Source organism: Bison bison, unplaced genomic scaffold, assembly GCF_000754665.1.
Source record: "Bison bison bison isolate TAMUID 2011002044 unplaced genomic scaffold, Bison_UMD1.0 scf7180017864230, whole genome shotgun sequence".
NCBI classification, from domain to species: domain Eukaryota; kingdom Metazoa; phylum Chordata; class Mammalia; order Artiodactyla; family Bovidae; genus Bison; species Bison bison.
In genome coordinates this window covers 881,045-899,227 of record NW_011494802.1, presented here as the reverse complement: position 1 = coordinate 899,227, position 18,183 = coordinate 881,045, and the positions used below count along the sequence as shown (strand labels likewise).

Genomic DNA, 18,183 nt, shown 5'->3' with positions numbered 1-18,183 from the left:
ACCTTCTCACCTTTTGTCTGTCTGAATAAGGCATTCTTTAGGACTCAGATCAGTTATCTTCCCTTCTAGAAACAATCCCTGAATCCTCAGGCTGGACCGGATTTCCCACTCTTGTGTCGAACTGTCTGCTCTGGAAGTTACTATTCAGTCAATGTTTGAGTCACCTGAAGACTGACTCATTCTATTCGAGTTTATTGAGCACCTGTTAAGTCCCAGTTGCTGTGCTAGGTTCTAGTATACAGCAGAGAACATGACAGATATAGTCCCTGCGTTTTTGGAGTCCACATCCAGTAGAGTAGACCAACACAAACAAATAAGCAATAATACTAGTACAGAACAAATTGTGATGTGGTATGGTACTTTAAAAAAAAAAGGAATGGAGTGGTTTGAGAAGAGAGTAATAAGGGAATTGTGCTTTCGCTACCGTGGTCAAGGAAGGTCTCCCTGACCCTCCCATATGGGAAGACTCCACAGCCTTCTGGGCCACATTTTCTTTGTTGAGGGAACATCTCTCTCTCTTGTGGGAGAATTCCTATCAGCCAAGAGGCCCCAGCACTTAGGATAGGGGAGGAGGGATATAGTCCACTAACAATTAGTTACTGACAATTGGTCTTTCAACATTGTGGGAAGTGGGACACCCACCCCTCCATGCAGTCAAAAATCTGAGCATCACTTTACAGTCGGGCCTTCCCATCAGAAGTTCCACATCTGTGGATTCAGCCAACCATGGATCATACAGTACCGTGGTCTGTGTTTACTGGAAAAAAAAAAAGCCACATCATCAGTGGACCCATGCTGATACCTGAGTTCATACCCATGTTGCTCAAGGGCCGACTATAAATTAATTCTCAGCTCTCCCACTCACTGTAGGCATTATTAAGACAGAAAAGCAAAGAGAGAGGTTTTGCTACAGTATAAGAGAATGGGCAGTCAAGAACATGCCAACGGGAAAATCAAGGTAGTGAGGTGGGGAGAGAGGGTGATGGGGTATCCTCTGACAAAGCTCTTCTTAGCCTTTTCTTATCCTGAAGCCGGGCAGGGGGTTAGGGAGATGTGTGGTCAGTTTCAGACAAGGATGAAAGAGCAGAGAGGCCACACCCCAGACATACCTGGCCCACTGTGGTCCTGGACCAGGCTAACCTGGAGAAGGCGGCAGCAGAGGTGAGGAGCTCCTGATACAGATATCCACGGCTTTCCAGGTGGGTGTCGTGCCCAAGGAAAGGGTCCCGGCTCTTGCTGGATACTAGCTAGAGTTGGGGAGGAGACCCTAAAATTAAGTATGTTGCTATGATTTTTAAATGTCATTAAACCGTAGCTGCTAGAGGGCAGGGATCATACCTATCTGTGTAGTCCATGTGCCCAGCACGTGTTTACTGAGTTAAATTAAGGTGTGTGTTGGGAAGAGGGGGACAGAGTCAGGAATTGTTCTAGAGAGGAGTAGAGCTGGCAGATACTATAAACCGAGATGATCAGTCAGGAGAGGGGAAAATAAGTAGATACAGAGGAGCTAAACAAATGACTCAGCTCTAAGGACCCAGAGCCTCTGGACATTTTAGAACATTAGCCAGACTGGCCCAGAAACCCAGGCAGAAGCCACCACCTAGGTGACCAGCATGAGACTGGGTTACAGAGGGGGGACTCCAGCATCTAGAATGGAAGTTAGCACTAAATCAAGGGCTGTGTGGGGCAGCATCTCTTCTGGAGACCACCATTCTGTCCATTAATCGGGGTTAGGTGTGGGTGGGCCCACAGGCTGAGCCAGGTGTCTGCTGCCCTTCCACATTTCCTGGGTGCCCTTCTGGCTTCCATCAAAGCTGCACTCATTTTTGGCAGCCTTTGCTTGCTTTTTTTTTTTTTTTTTCCACCTGGGGTCCCCTATGAAATGGGACACAATGACCTACCTTTACCTTCTCTCTAGCCCCTGAGCAAGAACAGCAATTCTTTGGAGGTTCTTCTGCTTCTCTCTCTCTTTTTTAGTAGCTAGTAACCACAGCAGAAGAGTCTAGCATAGCAGTTTTCAATGTGTGGTCTTGGGATCCTGGGGGCCCCTGGAATCCTTTTATGGGGACCGTGAGGTCAAAACTATTTTAAAAATACTGAGATGTTATTTGCCTCTGTCACTCTCATTCTTCCATGATTGTACAGTGGAGTTTTCCAGAGGCTACGTGATGTGAGATGATGTCATCACTCTGGCAGCTATAGAAGGTGTGCTTGTGTATTCTTGTGCTTTAAAACTTTGTCAGTTTTTATTTCTCCTATGGTAAATATTGATAGATGTAATCCAAATTACGGACTCCTTGGAGTCCTCCGTAATTTCTAGTAGTAAGGGGTTGTGAGACCAAAAACATTTGAGAACTGCTGTTCTAGCAAACAAACAAACCTAGGGAATTACTTTTTAAAAAGCACTGGAAATCTATTATCAACATTTGTATTGAAATGTAAATTGTGTGAAGCCTGATCTTTTCAAGTTTCTTTTTGTAATCTTTAAACATTTTATTTATTTATTTTGCTGTGCTGGGTCTTCATTGCTGCGTGTGGGCTTTCTCTAGTTGTGGTGAGTCAGGGCTACGGTCGTTGCAGTGTGTGGGCTTCTCGTTGCAATGGTTTCTCTTGTTGTGGAGTGCGGGCCCTAGAGCGTAGGCTCTGCAGCTGTGGCGCATGGACTCAGTTGCTCTGTGGCATGTGGGATCTTCTCGGACCAGGGCTCAAACCTGTATCTTTTGCATTGGCAGGTGGATTCTTAACAACTAGACCACCAGGGAAGTCCCTCGAGTCTTTTAACTAACTTTTTGCACTGTCAACCATATCCTACCTTTCTGTTTTTATTTTATTCATTGAGTAAGTGTTCCTGAATGAACCCTTCCAGCCCCACCCTCAGTCTCCCTCTCCTTTTTAATTCTGCCTGACAGTGGGAGAGTATTAGCAATGTGTGGTCAAGCATTCACACGCTCCAGTAAGAATAATTACCTCAGTAGGCAAACTCTAGTCTATATATTGAATATGTGTTATAAACTGACTTCACTATTTCGTACCTGGAGTGAATTGATCTAGAATAGATCATAAGTAATGTATCTAGTATCTCTACAGTACTTTAGGGATTAAAGACATGGATTAACACAATTGCTAGAAATGACTAGTTTTAATCTTTCATTTCACAAAATATATTGATCTAAAGTCGTTCCCCAAAGTTGCCATGCCAGTTTTCTGACCAAGGCAGAGAGGCTAGTGATTGTGGAGGCCTGAGGTGCAGGCCGAGGCCAGGAAGGGGGAAGTGTGGGAGGGCGGTGGGAGCCAGGCAGGCACCCCCGTGGAAGACAGAGAAATGCTGACCGTGGCCAGTGAGAAGTGTGCACAGCTGAGACCACATGTGTCACTGGCTTACCTGTGAGGTGTGTGTGGGCATGGGACCGTGTGCTTTCCTTGTGACTCATGACTTGTGGGACTAGGCTGGTATGCAGGGCAGTACTGCATATAGTGGGTGTTCTACACATGTTAAAGGAATGGGCTCGTGGCTTTTTACCGATGGAATCACTGTCTCAAAGTATTTCCCCCACTTGTCATAGGACCTGAAATCTCTTTAACTCACTGGGTGGAAGCACTGGGCCAACATTCTGCTGATAGTATTAGCAGTATTAACACCAGGGAGAGAAGCTGTTGCTCAGGGTTGTCCTTGCTGGTAACAGGTACCCAGAAAGGAAGGGAGAGGAGCCTTGAGGGATAGTAGGAGCTTCAGGAAGATGAAGAGCCCATTTGGGGGATGGAGTTGACTTTGTCTGTTTCTTAGTCTCCACATTCCCGGAACCATCCGTAGACAGATGGTTCTATCTACCTTGTATGGAGGAGTGCCACCCCTTCTCCCAGATGTATTAAACACACACACAGAGTGTTTAGTATCCTCTCAGCCTTCAGGGTCAGCCATGTACATTTTATATCATGTGTATTTCACCACGTCTCTCTATCCTGCTTCCTCTCTTCCCCTAATTCCCATCTTGAATCCTTTTCACTCTCCCATGTGCTGTGGGTCCAGACGGTATTGGTCATCACATACCGAGAACCCCCGAATCCTGAGTACCAGGAATTCCAGAATCGTCTTCTGATTAGAGCACGGGAGGATTTTGGTGTGGAGCTGGCCCCTTCCTTGGTAAGCAGATCTCTCTCTCCCTGAGAGTCAGGCCAGGCTTTGAGGAAAGGCTCTTCTCCCTAACTCAGAATACAGCCTTGGCCACAGAGCCAGCCCTACTGTGGGGGGCTTCCATCTGGGTTTTTCCCTTCTGCCCTAGTGAGGCAGGGATGGCCCCTTAGTTATGGGAGGAGGGAAGAAAGCAAACCAGGAGGAGAAGAAGGAGACCTCAGAGATGGGAGGGGGGCTGGAGAAGGGGCCTGGCAGGACCTTTGGAGAGCACTGCTGAAGTTACCACCCCCAGATGAACCTCATTGCTGGCTGCTTCTACGATGGGATCCTTCTGTATGCCGAAGTCCTGAACGAGACCATACAGGAGGGAGGCACCCGGGAAGATGGACTTCGAATTGTTGAGAAGATGCAAGGACGAAGATACCGTGGTAATGGAGAGGGTCAGATGAGGGCCAGAGCGCTGCTTTCAGGCTCAGGAGTGGAGTGGGCAGAGGCAAACACAGACACCAGGGGCAGGAGAGAGAGTTAGCTGGGGTCAGAGCACCCGGCTGAGGTGGACACATGCTAAGAATGGGGGCAGGGACGGACCGCCAGGTAACTAGAGGGCTTGGGAAGATAGGAGAGGGACCAAGGGCAGATCTCCAAGTAAGGGGTGCTCCTTTCTGTCTTAGGTGTAACTGGACTGGTCGTTATGGACAAGAACAATGACCGGGAGACTGATTTTGTCCTGTGGGCCATGGGAGACCTGGTTTCCGGGGACTTTCAGGTGATGGGGGAGGAGGCAGGGAAGAGAGTGTGGGGCCCACAAACCCAGCTTTTAGGATCCTTTTGGGGGAAGAACCAAAGGCACTGGAGGCAGGGCCTTACTTTCTCTCCTGGAGCTGCATGATAGTGGTGGGGGGAGTGGCAGGGTGGGGAGGAAAGCAGCAAAGGAGCCGGGGATGGGGGGGGGAGGGTGGTGGGAGCAGGCCTGGGGCCCCGTTCTCTCCATCCTCACAGCCTGCAGCCCACTACTCGGGACCCGAGAAGCAGATTTGGTGGACAGGACGGCCCATCCCCTGGGTGAAGGGGGTCCCACCCCTGGACAATCCCCCCTGTGCCTTTGACATGGACGACCCATCCTGTGATAAAAGTGGGTGTGTGCAGGGACTGGGAGCAGCTCTTCCTCCCTTTGCTTTCCTTTCTCTTATTCCTCCTCATGCACCCCCTGCCCCCGACTCTTTGCTCTGTTTCACCTGTCTCCTCTACCCCCTCCCTCCTCTCTACCTCGAGATGGGTCTGCTCCCTGCACCTAAGAGCATCGCCCCCTTCTGGCTCACAAGGCCACACACAGTCTTTCTCAGGGTCCCCCTCTCCCCTTCAGCTCCACTTTCAACTCTGGCAATTGTGGCACTGGGCACAGGAATCACCTTCATCATGTTTGGTGTTTCCAGCTTCCTCATTTTCCGGTGAGTTCTGAGCTTTCCGCTGACAGGCTCCCTTAGCTGTAACTCCGTCGTCTCTAACCTTTCTTGTCATTTGTCTTTTAGCCTTGGTCTTGTTTCCCCGCCCCGACTTTGGTCTGGACTGGGTACACTAGTCTAGAATTACTGATTTTGAGTGGGGTCTTCTATGGGCAAAGGTGAACTTTCCATGGATGCTACCATGGCACTAGTGCTACCACCTGCCAGTGCAGGAGACATAAGAGATGTGGGTTCAATTCCCTGGAGGAGGGTATGGCTACCCACTCCACTGTTCTTGCCTTGAGAATTCCATGGACAGAGGAGCCTGGTGGGCTGTAGTCCATAGGGTTGCAAAGAGTCGGGCAGCATTTTAAGCAGGTACTTTATTTTCAGCCTCTGTGTTTTTACATAAGCACAGGGCTTGTGTCCGACCCACAGAGAGTGCTTCACTCTCTCTCTGTCCTGTCTCTCGGTGTGACAACTGCAGCTTCAAGAGCTGCCAGGAAGCCCCCGCCACCCTGCAGCTGGCTTCTGGGGTGGTAGGATCGGGCTTGCCAGTCAGCTGAGGGGTGCAGTCCTTACAGAAAACTGATGCTGGAGAAGGAGCTGGCCAGCATGTTGTGGCGCATCCGCTGGGAAGAGCTGCAGTTCGGCAATTCAGAGCGATGCCACAAGGGTGCAGGCAGTCGCCTCACGCTGTCGTTGGTGAGCCCTCCTCTCAGCTGCCCCTCCGCTTCCCTCTGAGTGCCTGTCCTTTCATACCCTGGACCTTTCCCAGCACATCAGCCTGTAATGATAGCGCCTGCACCACCACCACCATCTAATGTTCCTTTCATCCTTCCGCCTCCATGTTGCCCTTGGCCCCAGCGGGGATCCAGTTACGGCTCGCTCATGACAGCCCATGGGAAATACCAGATCTTTGCCAACACCGGTCACTTCAAGGTGAACAGTCATCCGCTTATTCTGGTCCCCACCATTTCATCCTGTCCCATCCTCATCTTTCACCTCTTCCCGTGACCCTCTGCCCTTTGTCAGCCTCCTCTCTCTGTCCAGCTGAGCTCCTGGGTGCTCCCACAGTTCTCTAGTCTTTCCCAGCACCCAGAGGCTCCTTCAGAGATTCATGTTCCTCTTCCCCTTTCACCCCTACCCTCAGGGAAACGTTGTGGCCATCAAGCATGTGAATAAGAAGCGCATCGAGCTGACCCGGCAGGTTCTGTTTGAACTGAAACATGTAAGTCCTGGTGTATGGGTTGAGGGCCCAGGATAGACACGGATGTGGAAGGGGAAGGAGAGGACTAGGGAATAGTAATACTGGCTGGGAGGGCAAGTGGGTCATTTGTAAATGACTTTGAGTTGTGAGTACAATTAAGAGAAAGGTCCTCTCCTGTAGTGGTAGATTTCTGTATCTAATTTTTAGCTCTTTGAATTCTCTTTTCTTCCTTTTTTTTTCCTTTTGGCTAGATGAGAGATGTTCAGTTTAACCATCTCACTCGCTTCATTGGTGCCTGCATAGACCCTCCCAACATTTGCATTGTCACCGAGTATTGTCCTCGTGGGAGTTTACAGGTGTGGGATCTAGGTGGGGATTATGGGGGCAAGGGAGATAGACCCCAAATTACATCAACTGTGTGGGTGACAGTGGGGCGAGGATAGTCACATCATCTATTCCATGTCACCTATCAGGATATTCTGGAAAATGACAGCATCAACCTGGACTGGATGTTTCGTTATTCACTTATTAATGACCTTGTTAAGGTGAGTCTTCCCCACTCCTTGAGTTCATCCACATTAATAATGCCTCCTTTTTTCTGTCTTTGCTTAGGATTTCTCTTCCTGGTCCTCTAAAAATTCCATTCTCTCCACTTCCCCTTATTCTGAAGATTGGCTAATAATGGGTAAACAAGGGATCTGGGGCTTTCAATTAGGAGGAATGAGTTTTATTTGCCACAAAGAGTCTTCATAGCAAATTTTTGTTTTCCTACACTAGACACCTCAAATCTCTCTCCATCATCCTTTTATTTTTTTTAACCTCCAAGAGTTTATATTAAAATCTCTTAGCAGGGAAAAATGAATGGGGTCTCCAAACATACTTATCTTCTGGGTTTTTTACCCTCATTTTTCTCTGTCATTTACCCTCTAGCCAATATTTGGCATATTTGCTCTTTTGTTCAGAAAAACTGAAATTCAAAAAGAACATTTTACTAAGTAAATGTAAAGTTTAAATTTACATAAAAAAGTAAGTTTTACTTACTTCTCTAAATAAAACTGAGAAGCCAAGGAAAACGATGCTGATCTTTTGGTATCTTCTAAGATACTGCTGCTACTGCTGCTGCTGCTGCTGCTGCTAAGTCGCTTCAGTCATATTTGCCTCTGTGCGACCCCAGAGACGGCAGCCACCAGGCTCCCCCTGGGATTCTCCAGGCAAGAACACTGGAGTGGGTTGCCATTTCCTTCTCCAGTGCATGAAAGTGAAAAGTGAAAGTGAAGTCACTCAGTCGTGTCCGACTCCTAGTGACTCCATAGACTGCAGCCTACCAGGCTCCTCTATCCATGGGATTTTCCAGGCAAGAGTACTGCAGTGGGTTGCCATTGCCTTGTCCATCTAAGATACTAGGCTTCAGCTATTTTCAAGTGACCCAGAGATCCATGGATTTGTGGAGATCTAAATTTGCATCTTGGAGAAGGCTGCAGTCCATGGGGTCGCTAGAGTTGGACACGACTGAGCGACTTCAGTTTCACTTTTCACTTTCATGCATTGGAGAAGGAAATGGCAACCCACTCCAGTGTTCTTGCCTGGAGAATCCCAGGGACGGGGGAGCCTAGTGGGCTGCCATCTATGGGGTTGCACAGCAGCAGCAGCAAATTTGCATCTTGCACAGGTGTTTAGAAGCAAGTCCCTGGGTCAGTGAGCTAGCCTAGTGGATCACCTGTACCATACCTGATCTGGCTTTGGTTATTCTGATGAGTTCTAATGAACTTATTTTAAAAATTTTGTGTGTAATGTAAAGTTTGCCATCACATGAGAGAGAAATTATTAGGTCACGTTGATGTGGTACTCAACTGGAGGTGTGATGATAAATTATAAGAAAAACATGACTCTTAAGAGAACAATGATTTGATGGAAAGGTGATTTATAACAAATCCAGAAGCCTAATCATATCTATATTCACAAATTTGGAGATTTCCAAAGGTTTGTTGATGTCAAGATGAAACAAATAAGAAGAAAGAGTTCACAGAGACTAGAGTTTTGAATTGTTTAGGCCCAGAGCTAAACATTTAGAAGAGTTTTGGTTAGCACTGTATCCTTTTTTTATTCCACCCAAACTGACTTCCCAGGGGAAGCATCACTCTATCCTCTTAGGACCTGCCTTAGAGTCCTTCACAGGCAAAGGTTCTCTCCTCTCTGGCCCTGTGGGGTCAGAAGTTTCAGGCTTCCACATTGATTTGGCAGCTACCTCCTACCTTGGTCCATTTTCCAGAGTTTTTTAAAAAAATTATTTATGTCCCTATTTTTGGTTGTGCTAGGTCTTCACTGCTGCATGTGGGCTTTCTCTAGTTGCGGTAAGCAGGGGCTACTCTTCATTGCAGTGCATGGGCTTCTCATTGCAGTAGCTTCTCTTGTTGCAGGGCCCAGGCTCTAGTGCTCAGGTTTCAGTAGTTGTGGTTCACAGGCTTAGTTGCTCTGGGTCATGTGGGATCTTCCTGTACCAGGGATTGAACCTGTGTCCCCTGCATTGGCAGGCAGATTCCCACCACTATGCCACCAGGGAAGTCCTAGGTTTTCCTAATTTACCATCTTCTCCACTTTCTCTCTGGTCCGCATTCCCTCTAGTAGATCACTTTTCTTCTCCATCTTGACCTGCCTGCCTGTTTATGATTATATGTTAAAGTTTCCAACTGGCTTATCTTCCTTGGTGCATTTAGGTAGTCTTAATACCTGGATCTCAAAGCACGCCTTCCTGAGCAGTGGCCAAGCATTTGAGGCCATCATGGGTGTAGTATTCTTGGAGTTCACCCTCATAGTTCTGTTCCCTTCATTACTTGGAAGACAAACTGCCCTTTCCAGGGTAATAGCTGATAGCTCCCCTTGTCCCTCTTCTTATGTATGTCTCCTGTGCCTGGTGCTTAGGCGCTGATATACTGCTTAAGGTACCAGGAAGAGATGGTGGTGGTTTAGTTGCTAAGTTGTGTTGGACTCTTGCAACCCTATGGACTATAGCCTGCCAGGCTCTCTGTCCATGGGATTTCCCAGGCAAGAATACTGGAGTGAGTTGCCATGCCCTCCTCCAGGGGATCTTCCCAACTCAGGGATCAAACCCAGGTCTCCTGCATTGTAGGTGGATTCTTTACCATCTGAGCCACCAGGGAAGCCCATGGAAGAGATGACTCTCCTATTTTTGCCTGCTTCTTTGAGTGGAAACTGTACAAATGATGCCTTCCAAAATTAGCATATTGTTTTTATGGCCCTGAGATCTTTAGACAGCTAGCTAATGCCCATCTCGTGGAGAGGGGGTATCCTAAGCCAGATATGATCCAATCCTATGACTTGATCTGTATCCTGCAGGGCATGGCCTTTCTCCATAACAGCATTATTGCATCCCATGGGAGTCTCAAGTCCTCAAACTGTGTGGTGGATAGTCGTTTCGTGCTCAAAATCACAGACTATGGCCTGGCCAGCTTCCGATCAACTGCTGAACCTGATGACAGCCATGCCCTCTATGCCAGTGAGGCCTTTCCCCACAACCCACTTCTGCATTGCCCTCCCCCGGCCCTGATCATTTCCACTTAGGGAGGGTGGGAGAGGGAGATGGAGTGGCAGTACTGTGGCGAGTATTATGCGAATGAGCCCAGGTGGGCTTGGGGATTCCATCTTTGAGGACCTGGTTCCTTCTTTTCAGAGAAGCTGTGGACTGCCCCAGAACTGCTCAGTGGGAACCCCCTGCCAACCACAGGCATGCAGAAGGCTGATGTCTATAGCTTTGGGATCATCTTACAGGAGATAGCACTTCGCAGTGGGCCTTTCTACTTGGAGGGCCTGGATCTCAGCCCCAAAGGTAAGTCAATCTACTACCTAGCGCTTCCCCTACCTGGAGGACCTTTTCTTCAACCAAGCCTTTGATCACCCTCAGAGATTGTCCAGAAGGTCCGGAATGGTCAGCGGCCTTATTTCCGGCCAAGTATTGACCGGACGCAACTGAATGAAGAGCTAGTTTTGCTGATGGAGCGATGTTGGGCCCAGGACCCAGCTGAACGACCAGACTTTGGACAGATTAAGGGCTTCATTCGCCGCTTTAACAAGTAAGAGGGCATGACGGGGCAGGGGCTCCCCAGGGATAGAGGCCTCATCAGTCTTAGTGGATGAGGTGGGGCTGGTGTGGCCAAGAGGGTAGGTGGGCTGGGTAGAAAACCCCGGAGCCTTGACCATCTTGGAGCATGTACCATATCGTGGCCTCCTTCCAGGGAAGGAGGCACCAGTATATTGGACAACCTCCTGTTGCGCATGGAGCAGTATGCCAACAACCTGGAGAAGCTGGTGGAGGAGCGCACACAGGCCTACCTGGAGGAGAAACGCAAGGCTGAGGCTCTGCTCTACCAAATTCTACCCCAGTGAGACTTCTGACCCCTTCCTGAATTTTCCTTTGGTATCTGCTCTGTTGCTTTCTACCTCATCCAGCTCCTGACAACTCCCTTCCTAACCTTCAGAACCCTGCTTTGTCACATCTTTGCTACCATGAACCCATTCTGGCTCTAGACCATGTTTTTCATTCTGTCTCCAAATGACCTGTGCTGCCTTCTTCCTGGCCTCATATCCCTTCTTCTTAGGATGCTGCTCTACCAGAGCTTCACTCCAGTGAGTATAGGTAGAACAGTCCCATCTTAGGACACTTGGCCTGCAGCCCCAGGGATCCTCTTCCAACCCCCACCACGTGTCCACCCTATCTTGCTCTGGACTGTCAGGACTTCCCAGCCACCTTCCTTCTCCTCCCCTAGGCTCAGCTTTCATGTTAGAACCCATCTCTGCTCCAGCCATACACTCTTTTCCTCTCCCTTTGCCCACTTCTCTGAGTCTGGCTTGGACTGTACCCTTGCCTCCTAGTTCAGTGGCAGAGCAGTTAAAACGGGGAGAGACTGTACAGGCTGAGGCCTTTGACAGCGTTACCATTTACTTCAGTGACATCGTTGGCTTCACAGCTTTGTCGGCAGAGAGCACCCCCATGCAGGTGAGAGACAGGTTAGGGGCCAGGGACGGGGTGGGGACCTAGGGAAGCTTAACTGGGGCATAGAGAAACTTGATAATAGGAAAGACTAGCTTGTTCTGGAGTTTCCATATCTTGCCACGGCTCGTGTGTTAAGAATTCTTAGAAAGTCAGGCACAAGTTTTGAGGCCTCTACTTTCCCATCCCTTTTAGGTGGTGACACTTCTTAACGATCTATATACATGCTTCGATGCCATAATTGACAACTTTGACGTCTACAAGGTGAGAGCTGGGGCCGCCCTTCCACTGACAGTCCTTTAAAAACCAGTCTCCCCAAACCCCACGTGCCTTACCTGCCCCGTGGTCAGTTTTCCTGCTTGAGTCTCCAGCATTCCAGTGCTGGAGTGCTCTTTATAGACAACTGAGGCTCTGGCACTGTAGTTGTACATCCCAGTCTAATCTCTTGTGAATCCTTGAGGCTTCCCTAATCAGAACCATCACAAGATCTAGTCTGCCACTTTTTGCCTGAGGGTATGGTCAGAGTCTAGCCATCTTTTCTCTTCATCCCCTCGATATGGAGGGAGCATACAGGATGTGGGTATAGAATGATATATTGGGATGAAGGACAAGCTATGTAGTGAAAGCTTTTTATTGAAGTCATTGAGTCATTTAAGGTAGGCTTTATGGTGCTTGGGAGTAAAAAACGACCTGACTTTGTGGCTAACTGTGTGGCCTTGGGCAAGTAAGAGAAGCTCCTTGAGCCTCAGATATTTTATCTGTATGATGGGAATAATAGACTTATTGTGAATAAGTGCCTAACATTGTATAGATAATAAATACCCACTCTTGTCCCTTCCCTTTGGATTCACTCTGCCATCTCTTATTTACCATAATGAAGAATTCTGATAAACTCTTTATTCGGATTTACCAATTGTTTGTATTTCCCATTTGCTTTATTAAAAAAAAACCTATCTATATATCCATATAATTTTTTTCTGAACCTTTTGCAAGTAAGTGGCAGACACAGTGCCCCTTCATTCCTAAATAAGTCTGTGTGTAGTTCCTAAAAACCAGGACCTTCTCTAACACAGCTTCAGTACAGTTAACAAAGCCAAGTGCCTGCTTTCTTTCCTTTGACACTTTGGGCTATGTAGGGCTTATTTCATTGGGCCTGCTTCTCCCAGATTCTCAGGACTGGGGCACTTATTTGGCAGTCACTGTCTGGCTTCCTGGCTGCCAGGATGACTCATAGTGGTACTCAGCTTGTCTCCTCTTACTCTTCCCCATGCCCATTGATACAGATAGAGATGACCTTTTTATCCCCCTCTCAATCAGGTAGAGACGATTGGAGATGCCTACATGGTGGTATCTGGTCTCCCAGGCAGAAATGGTCAGCGTCATGCCCCAGAAATTGCTCGTATGGCCCTGGCATTACTGGATGCAGTTTCTTCCTTCCGCATCCGCCACCGACCCCACGACCAACTGCGGCTACGCATAGGGGTCCACACAGGTAGGGCTGATTCTCCCTCCTGCTCTCGTATCCACTTTCCCCAGGCTCTTCCAACCTGTTTCTTCTCACAGGGCCCGTCTGTGCTGGGGTCGTTGGCCTGAAGATGCCCCGCTATTGTCTCTTTGGAGACACAGTGAACACTGCTTCCCGAATGGAGTCTAACGGTCAAGGTGAGACATCAACCCTCAACCTCAGCCCCAGCCTCCATCTGGGTTGGCCTTTTCTTCTTTTCAGAGTTCCTCCAAATCTCTCAATTGGATAGACTGAAGTTCCTGATTTCCCCGTCCTTGGACATATTTTGGTTCTAGTGCATGTGCCCTGGGAAGACTGAGACCCTCCTGAGGGATGGTGGTTGGGTAAAGCTCTCCCTGATACTGCAGTTCTTCGGTTGCCTTTTCTTTGATTCCTCTTTCCATCATCTCTCTTGTCCTGCCCCAGCCCTGAAGATTCATGTCTCCTCTACCACCAAGGATGCCCTGGATGAACTTGGATGCTTCCAGCTAGAGCTTCGAGGGGATGTGGAGATGAAGGTGATGGCAGGCCACAGGGAGGGAGTCATGGAAAGGGAGGATCAACGTGACTGTGGAGGCTGTGGGGGAAGAGAGGGAGGTACGAGGAATAACAGAAGAATCTGAATTATCTCTGCTCCCCCAATTCCAGGGAAAAGGAAAGATGCGAACTTATTGGCTCCTAGGAGAGCGGAAAGGACCTGCTGGGCTCCTATAAACCCTACTTCTTCCCAAGTCAGACAGTCCCCTGCTGCTGGTACCTGGGTGGGCAGTAGCCATCATCTCTCCACACATCAGAAGTGGACATTGTCACATGAGATGGAAATCAACATGCATAAAACCGCCACCTTATATGGAAGCTGTTGCCCTTTGCAGCTCAGTCTTGTACATATACCTGTCCCTCTCTGGCCTGGTCTCCTTCCTCCCTACCTTCTGTAAATATCTGTATCTAGACCAGAATATTTTGGCCAAATATAAAACAAACAAACAAAAACAGTTATGGGTGACATAGTCTGCGTTAGGGGCGGCGCCAAGGAAAGGTTCTGGGGTATGGAAACAGTAACTCACAGAATCACTGAATCAGCAGTCTCAGGATGAGAGAGAACACTTTTTATGTGAAACCCTGTCACCAAGTACAGACCAAATTCATTTCCTCCCCACCTCTCCAGTTGAGAGAGAAGGAGATTCCATATTCCACATCTACTTCCCTCCTCAGCCCTTAGACAGGAGTAGTTCAACCCCCTCCACCACCCTGCCCCCCTCCCTGACAGGCAAGGGAAGATATTTCTCCCTGTTGGGAATAACTCTCAGGTTCAAAGGGCAATGGCTGCTCTAGAGACAAAGGCACAGGTGTTGAGAAACTGCAGTTCTTCCGGAACGGTGTGTCTAGTGTCCTGATGTTACTGACACCCTGGAGGAGTGCCAGAATGAGGACGGGGCCTGCTCTGCCCCAAGCCAGGACAGAACAGCCTCCTCCCCTCCTTTCACCCACTCCCAACAGCCGGTCACCCTCACACACCGGTAGCTGAGGTGCCCTCTCTAGCCAGAAGGTTTCAGGCTGCTCTGTATGGTAGTCGTGGATCTGTGAGGGAAATACTGCATAACTCTTGGCCTGAAGAGTTAACTCTTCAGCCTCTGGGCTGGCTGCTTTCCCACAGCCTGTCAGGACCCAGCTGTACAAGGGTGGGGGGTGGGGGTGACTGCGTTCTTACCTTTGTTGGGGCAGGAGGCCCTGCCTGCACCAGCTCCTTTTTGTAGTCGTGGTGTGTCACAGACTCGACCTCAGAGTCCTTCCTTGTAGGTTCCTGCTCTGCCTGCACCTCTTTACTACAGAGGCCTGGGGAGTGTCAAGGGCATTCTCCCCTGACTTTTGTCCTCCCCCTCCCCATTTCCCTTCACCCAGCCTCTCACCAGATTTGTTGGCGCAAGAGCATCTCCAGTATGGCTTCACGCTTCCCTAGGGGAGGTCAGAGAATGGACAGAATAGAGGAGGCTGCTTAAGAAACAGGCCCAGAAGAAACAAAGTTGGGGAAAGGAGGAAAAATTGGGTTTTGTCCTTATACCCCTCAGACAACCATAGGCCCACCTGATATTCCTTTTTTTCTCTACTGAACTCATTCTTGCCCATTCTCTCATGTTTCATACCTCGAATTGGCTGACAGTGGCTTTTTGGGGGCTGGTATGAGTCTTTCTGGGTGGTGCAGGAGGACGTGGGTGACTGTGGCTGCAGGGTCAGCAGTCCCCGGTGTCCGTGTCGGAAAAAGAAACTCTCAGAGCCATCCTGCATGACTGGGACTTGATCCAGGTAGTTGGTGGCTCTCTGTAGGCCCCAAGTTGAGTGACAATGATATCCTTCCTTGTACCCACCCCATCAACTGGGGGCAGCCTTCAAGAAAAGGGAGCAGGTCAAACCTTAATACCTCCTCCTCCCAGTTGTAGAGAAGGCACTGGCCCCGTGGCAGTGTTTCACTGAGAACTGTACTCTTCCCTTCAACTTCGGGGGGCTTCCACAGCCCTCGGGCACCAGGTTCTGAGACTTTCAAAAATTTCCAGGATTGTTCCTGCGGTTCCCAGTGACAGTGGTGTTTGCAGCCGGTATAATTAGGGATAAGATCTCCCCTGGGGTTTCTGAAGCCTACAGGAGCAGAGAAGTTGAACCTAGGGCCATAGCCATGGCCTGGGCTATGCCTAAAATCAATAGCAGGACCAAGATCAGTGCCTTGACCAGAGCCACCGCCAGGACCCTGACCAGAGCCACCACCAGGACCAGGGCCATGGCCAGGACCTCGACCAGAGCCACCGCCAGGGCTACCACCAGGACCAGAACTGGAGCTAGGTCCAGGGTCAGAGCTGGAGTCAGGACCAGGGCTAGAGCTGGAGCCAGGAACAGGGCCAGAACTGGAGCCAGGAATAGGGCCACGGCTAGAGCTAAGGTCATTTGTAGTATAGGGATTCCGAGCAATATGGGGAAAATAGGCAGGCTGAAAGCCGAGTCTCCTGTGGCTTATCTTGTGGGTAAATCTGGGTCCAGTGTAGCGCTCTGTCAGACTGTCAGAGGAGGGCTCCGTGAGCAGGTTCCCATGAGAGTAGGGGGCTGGGCTCTTTGTCCATAATGCAGCTGCTCTGGCAGTGGAGGCGGCTGTGGCAGCTGCTGAAGCTGCTGCGGTTGCAGCTACCAGGGCAGATCTATGACGGCCATCCCAAGAAGAAAAGGGATCGGAACTGGACCCTAGTCCGTCCGAGCTGGGCTGTAAGTCTAAACATCTGGAAAAAAAAAGAAAGCGGCAAAGCTGTCAGAAGCACAGCAGTCTGTTAACTTCCTTGTCCCCTTCCGCCCGCAGCCAGAGCTGTGGCTCTCACCGCGACTGCGATCTGTCAGTAGACTCAGAGGTCTCCATCTTCCGACGCCAGCTACCAGGTTGCCATAGGGACGGCAAATCATGCCAGGAGACTGCGCAGAACTAGAGCTGGGCGGACGTGGAGGGTCAGGGTGCTGGCAAGTGCTCTTCGGGGCGGAAGTCTTAAACCCTCTGTGGTTTGGTATGGCTGCCTTCCGTCTGGATTCCCTTCCGCGTCAGCCCGGCTCTTAAAGTTCCGCTGGCCTCCGTACCTAAGCAGAACTTTTTGAGGTTTTCTAAGGTGGTTCTATGAGGTCGCACAGAGTCGCACACGACTGAAGTGACTTAGCAGCAGCAGCAGCAAGGTGGTTCTTCCAGTCCAGCGTTTCTCATGATGTACTCTGCATATAAGTTAAATAAGCAGGGTGATAATATACAGCCTTGACATACTCCTTTTCCTATTTGGAACCAGTCTGTTGTTCCATGTCCAGTTCTAACTGTTGCTGCCTGACCTGCATATAGGTTTCTTAAGAGGCAGGTCAGGTGGTCTGGGATTCCCATCTCTTTCAGAATTTTCCACAGTTTATTGTGATCCACACAAAGGCTTTGGCATAGTCAATAAAGCAGAAATAGATGTTTTTCTGGAACTCTCTTGCTTTTTCCATGATCCAGTGGATGTTGGCAATTTGATCTCTGGTTCCTCTGCCTTTTCTAAAACCAGCTTGAGCATCAGGAAGTTCACAGTTCACATATTGCTGAAGCCTGGCTTGGAGAATTTTGAGCATTACTTTACTAGCATGTGAGATGAGTGCAATTGTGCGGTAGTTTGAGCATTCTTTGGCATTGCCTTTCTTTGGGATTGGAATGAAAACTGACCTTTTCCAGTCCTGTGGCTACTGCTGAGTTTTCCAAATTTGCTGGCATATTGAGTGCAGCACTTCCACAGCATTATATTTCAGGATTTGAAATAGCTCAACTAGAATTCCATCACCTCCACTAGCTTTGTTTGTAATGATGCTTTCTAAGGCCCACTTGCCTTCACATTCCAGGATGTCTGGCTCTAGATGAATGATCACACCATCATGATTATCTGGGTCGTGAGGATCTTTTTTATACAGTTCTTCTGTGTATTCTTGCCACCTCTTCTTAATATCTTCTGCTTCTGTTAGGTCCATACCATTTCTGTCCTTTATCGAGCCCATCTTTGCATGAAATGTTCCCTTGGTATCTCTAATTTTCTTTAAGAGATCTCTAGTCTTTCCCATTCTGTTGGCTTAAAGCTCAACATTCAGAAAACGAAGATCATGGCATCCGGTCCCATCACTTCATGGGAAATAGATGGGGAAACAGTGGAAACAGTGTCAGACTTTATTTTTTGGGGCTCCAAAATTACTACAGATGGTGACTGCAGCCATGAAATTAAAAGACGCTTACTCCTTGGAAGGAAAGTTATGACTAACCTAGATAGCATATTGAAAAGCAGAGACATTACTTTGCCAACAAAGGTCCATCTAGTCAAGGCTATGGTTTTTCCTGTGGTCATGTATGGATGTGAG

General features: G+C 48.9%; 2 protein-coding genes across 6 annotated transcripts in view; one reads left to right on the top strand and one right to left on the bottom strand.

The window, feature by feature from the left end:
* NPR2 (natriuretic peptide receptor 2) overlaps positions 1 to 14,283 on the top strand; it is an 18,045-nt gene extending 3,762 nt beyond the window's left edge. For 2 of the 4 annotated variants that reach the window (XM_010846069.1, XM_010846067.1), the window contains 20 exons: positions 4,028 to 4,141; positions 4,425 to 4,560; positions 4,804 to 4,898; positions 5,132 to 5,264; positions 5,496 to 5,580; positions 6,159 to 6,279; positions 6,442 to 6,516; positions 6,728 to 6,805; positions 7,036 to 7,140; positions 7,258 to 7,329; positions 10,139 to 10,298; positions 10,473 to 10,628; positions 10,704 to 10,872; positions 11,035 to 11,181; positions 11,672 to 11,795; positions 11,985 to 12,053; positions 13,107 to 13,281; positions 13,353 to 13,451; positions 13,720 to 13,811; positions 13,942 to 14,283. In XM_010846069.1, the coding sequence (XP_010844371.1) occupies positions 4,028 to 4,141; positions 4,425 to 4,560; positions 4,804 to 4,898; positions 5,132 to 5,264; positions 5,496 to 5,580; positions 6,159 to 6,279; positions 6,442 to 6,516; positions 6,728 to 6,805; positions 7,036 to 7,140; positions 7,258 to 7,329; positions 10,139 to 10,298; positions 10,473 to 10,628; positions 10,704 to 10,872; positions 11,035 to 11,181; positions 11,672 to 11,795; positions 11,985 to 12,053; positions 13,107 to 13,281; positions 13,353 to 13,451; positions 13,720 to 13,811; positions 13,942 to 14,007 (2,271 nt within the window). In that variant the 3' untranslated portion in view covers positions 14,008 to 14,283. The remainder of the gene's footprint in view (positions 1 to 4,027; positions 4,142 to 4,424; positions 4,561 to 4,803; positions 4,899 to 5,131; positions 5,265 to 5,495; positions 5,581 to 6,158; positions 6,280 to 6,441; positions 6,517 to 6,727; positions 6,806 to 7,035; positions 7,141 to 7,257; positions 7,330 to 10,138; positions 10,299 to 10,472; positions 10,629 to 10,703; positions 10,873 to 11,034; positions 11,182 to 11,671; positions 11,796 to 11,984; positions 12,054 to 13,106; positions 13,282 to 13,352; positions 13,452 to 13,719; positions 13,812 to 13,941) is intronic. The other 2 variants (XM_010846070.1, XM_010846068.1) reach the window with 1 other exon arrangement.
* A 101-nt stretch (positions 14,284 to 14,384) lies between these two features.
* Positions 14,385 to 16,810, bottom strand: SPAG8 (sperm associated antigen 8). Of its 2 annotated transcripts, XM_010846072.1 has the most exons (7): positions 16,650 to 16,810; positions 15,710 to 16,553; positions 15,435 to 15,609; positions 15,201 to 15,246; positions 15,002 to 15,116; positions 14,809 to 14,871; positions 14,385 to 14,700 (listed from the first exon to the last, which is right to left on the bottom strand). In XM_010846072.1, exons 1-7 carry the CDS (start codon positions 16,685 to 16,687, stop codon positions 14,524 to 14,526), a joined length of 1,458 nt encoding a protein of 485 aa, XP_010844374.1. In that variant the 5' UTR covers positions 16,688 to 16,810; the 3' UTR covers positions 14,385 to 14,523. The 2 variants fall into 2 exon arrangements, with proteins under 2 accessions (XP_010844374.1, XP_010844373.1); XM_010846071.1 differs by having other exon boundaries at positions 14,385 to 14,871.
* Between the last annotated feature and the right edge of the window lie 1,373 nt (positions 16,811 to 18,183).

Coding starts and splice junctions, on each gene's coding strand:
- SPAG8 (XM_010846071.1), bottom strand. CDS start 16,687: ATGGAGACCTCTGAGTCTACTGACAGATCGCAGTCGCG. Junction 16,554..16,649: donor ACTGACAGATCGCAGTCGCG/GTGAGAGCCACA, acceptor TTTTTTTTCCAG/ATGTTTAGACTTACAGCCCA. Junction 15,610..15,709: donor TCTACAACTGGGAGGAGGAG/GTATTAAGGTTT, acceptor TGGGGCCTACAG/AGAGCCACCAACTACCTGGA.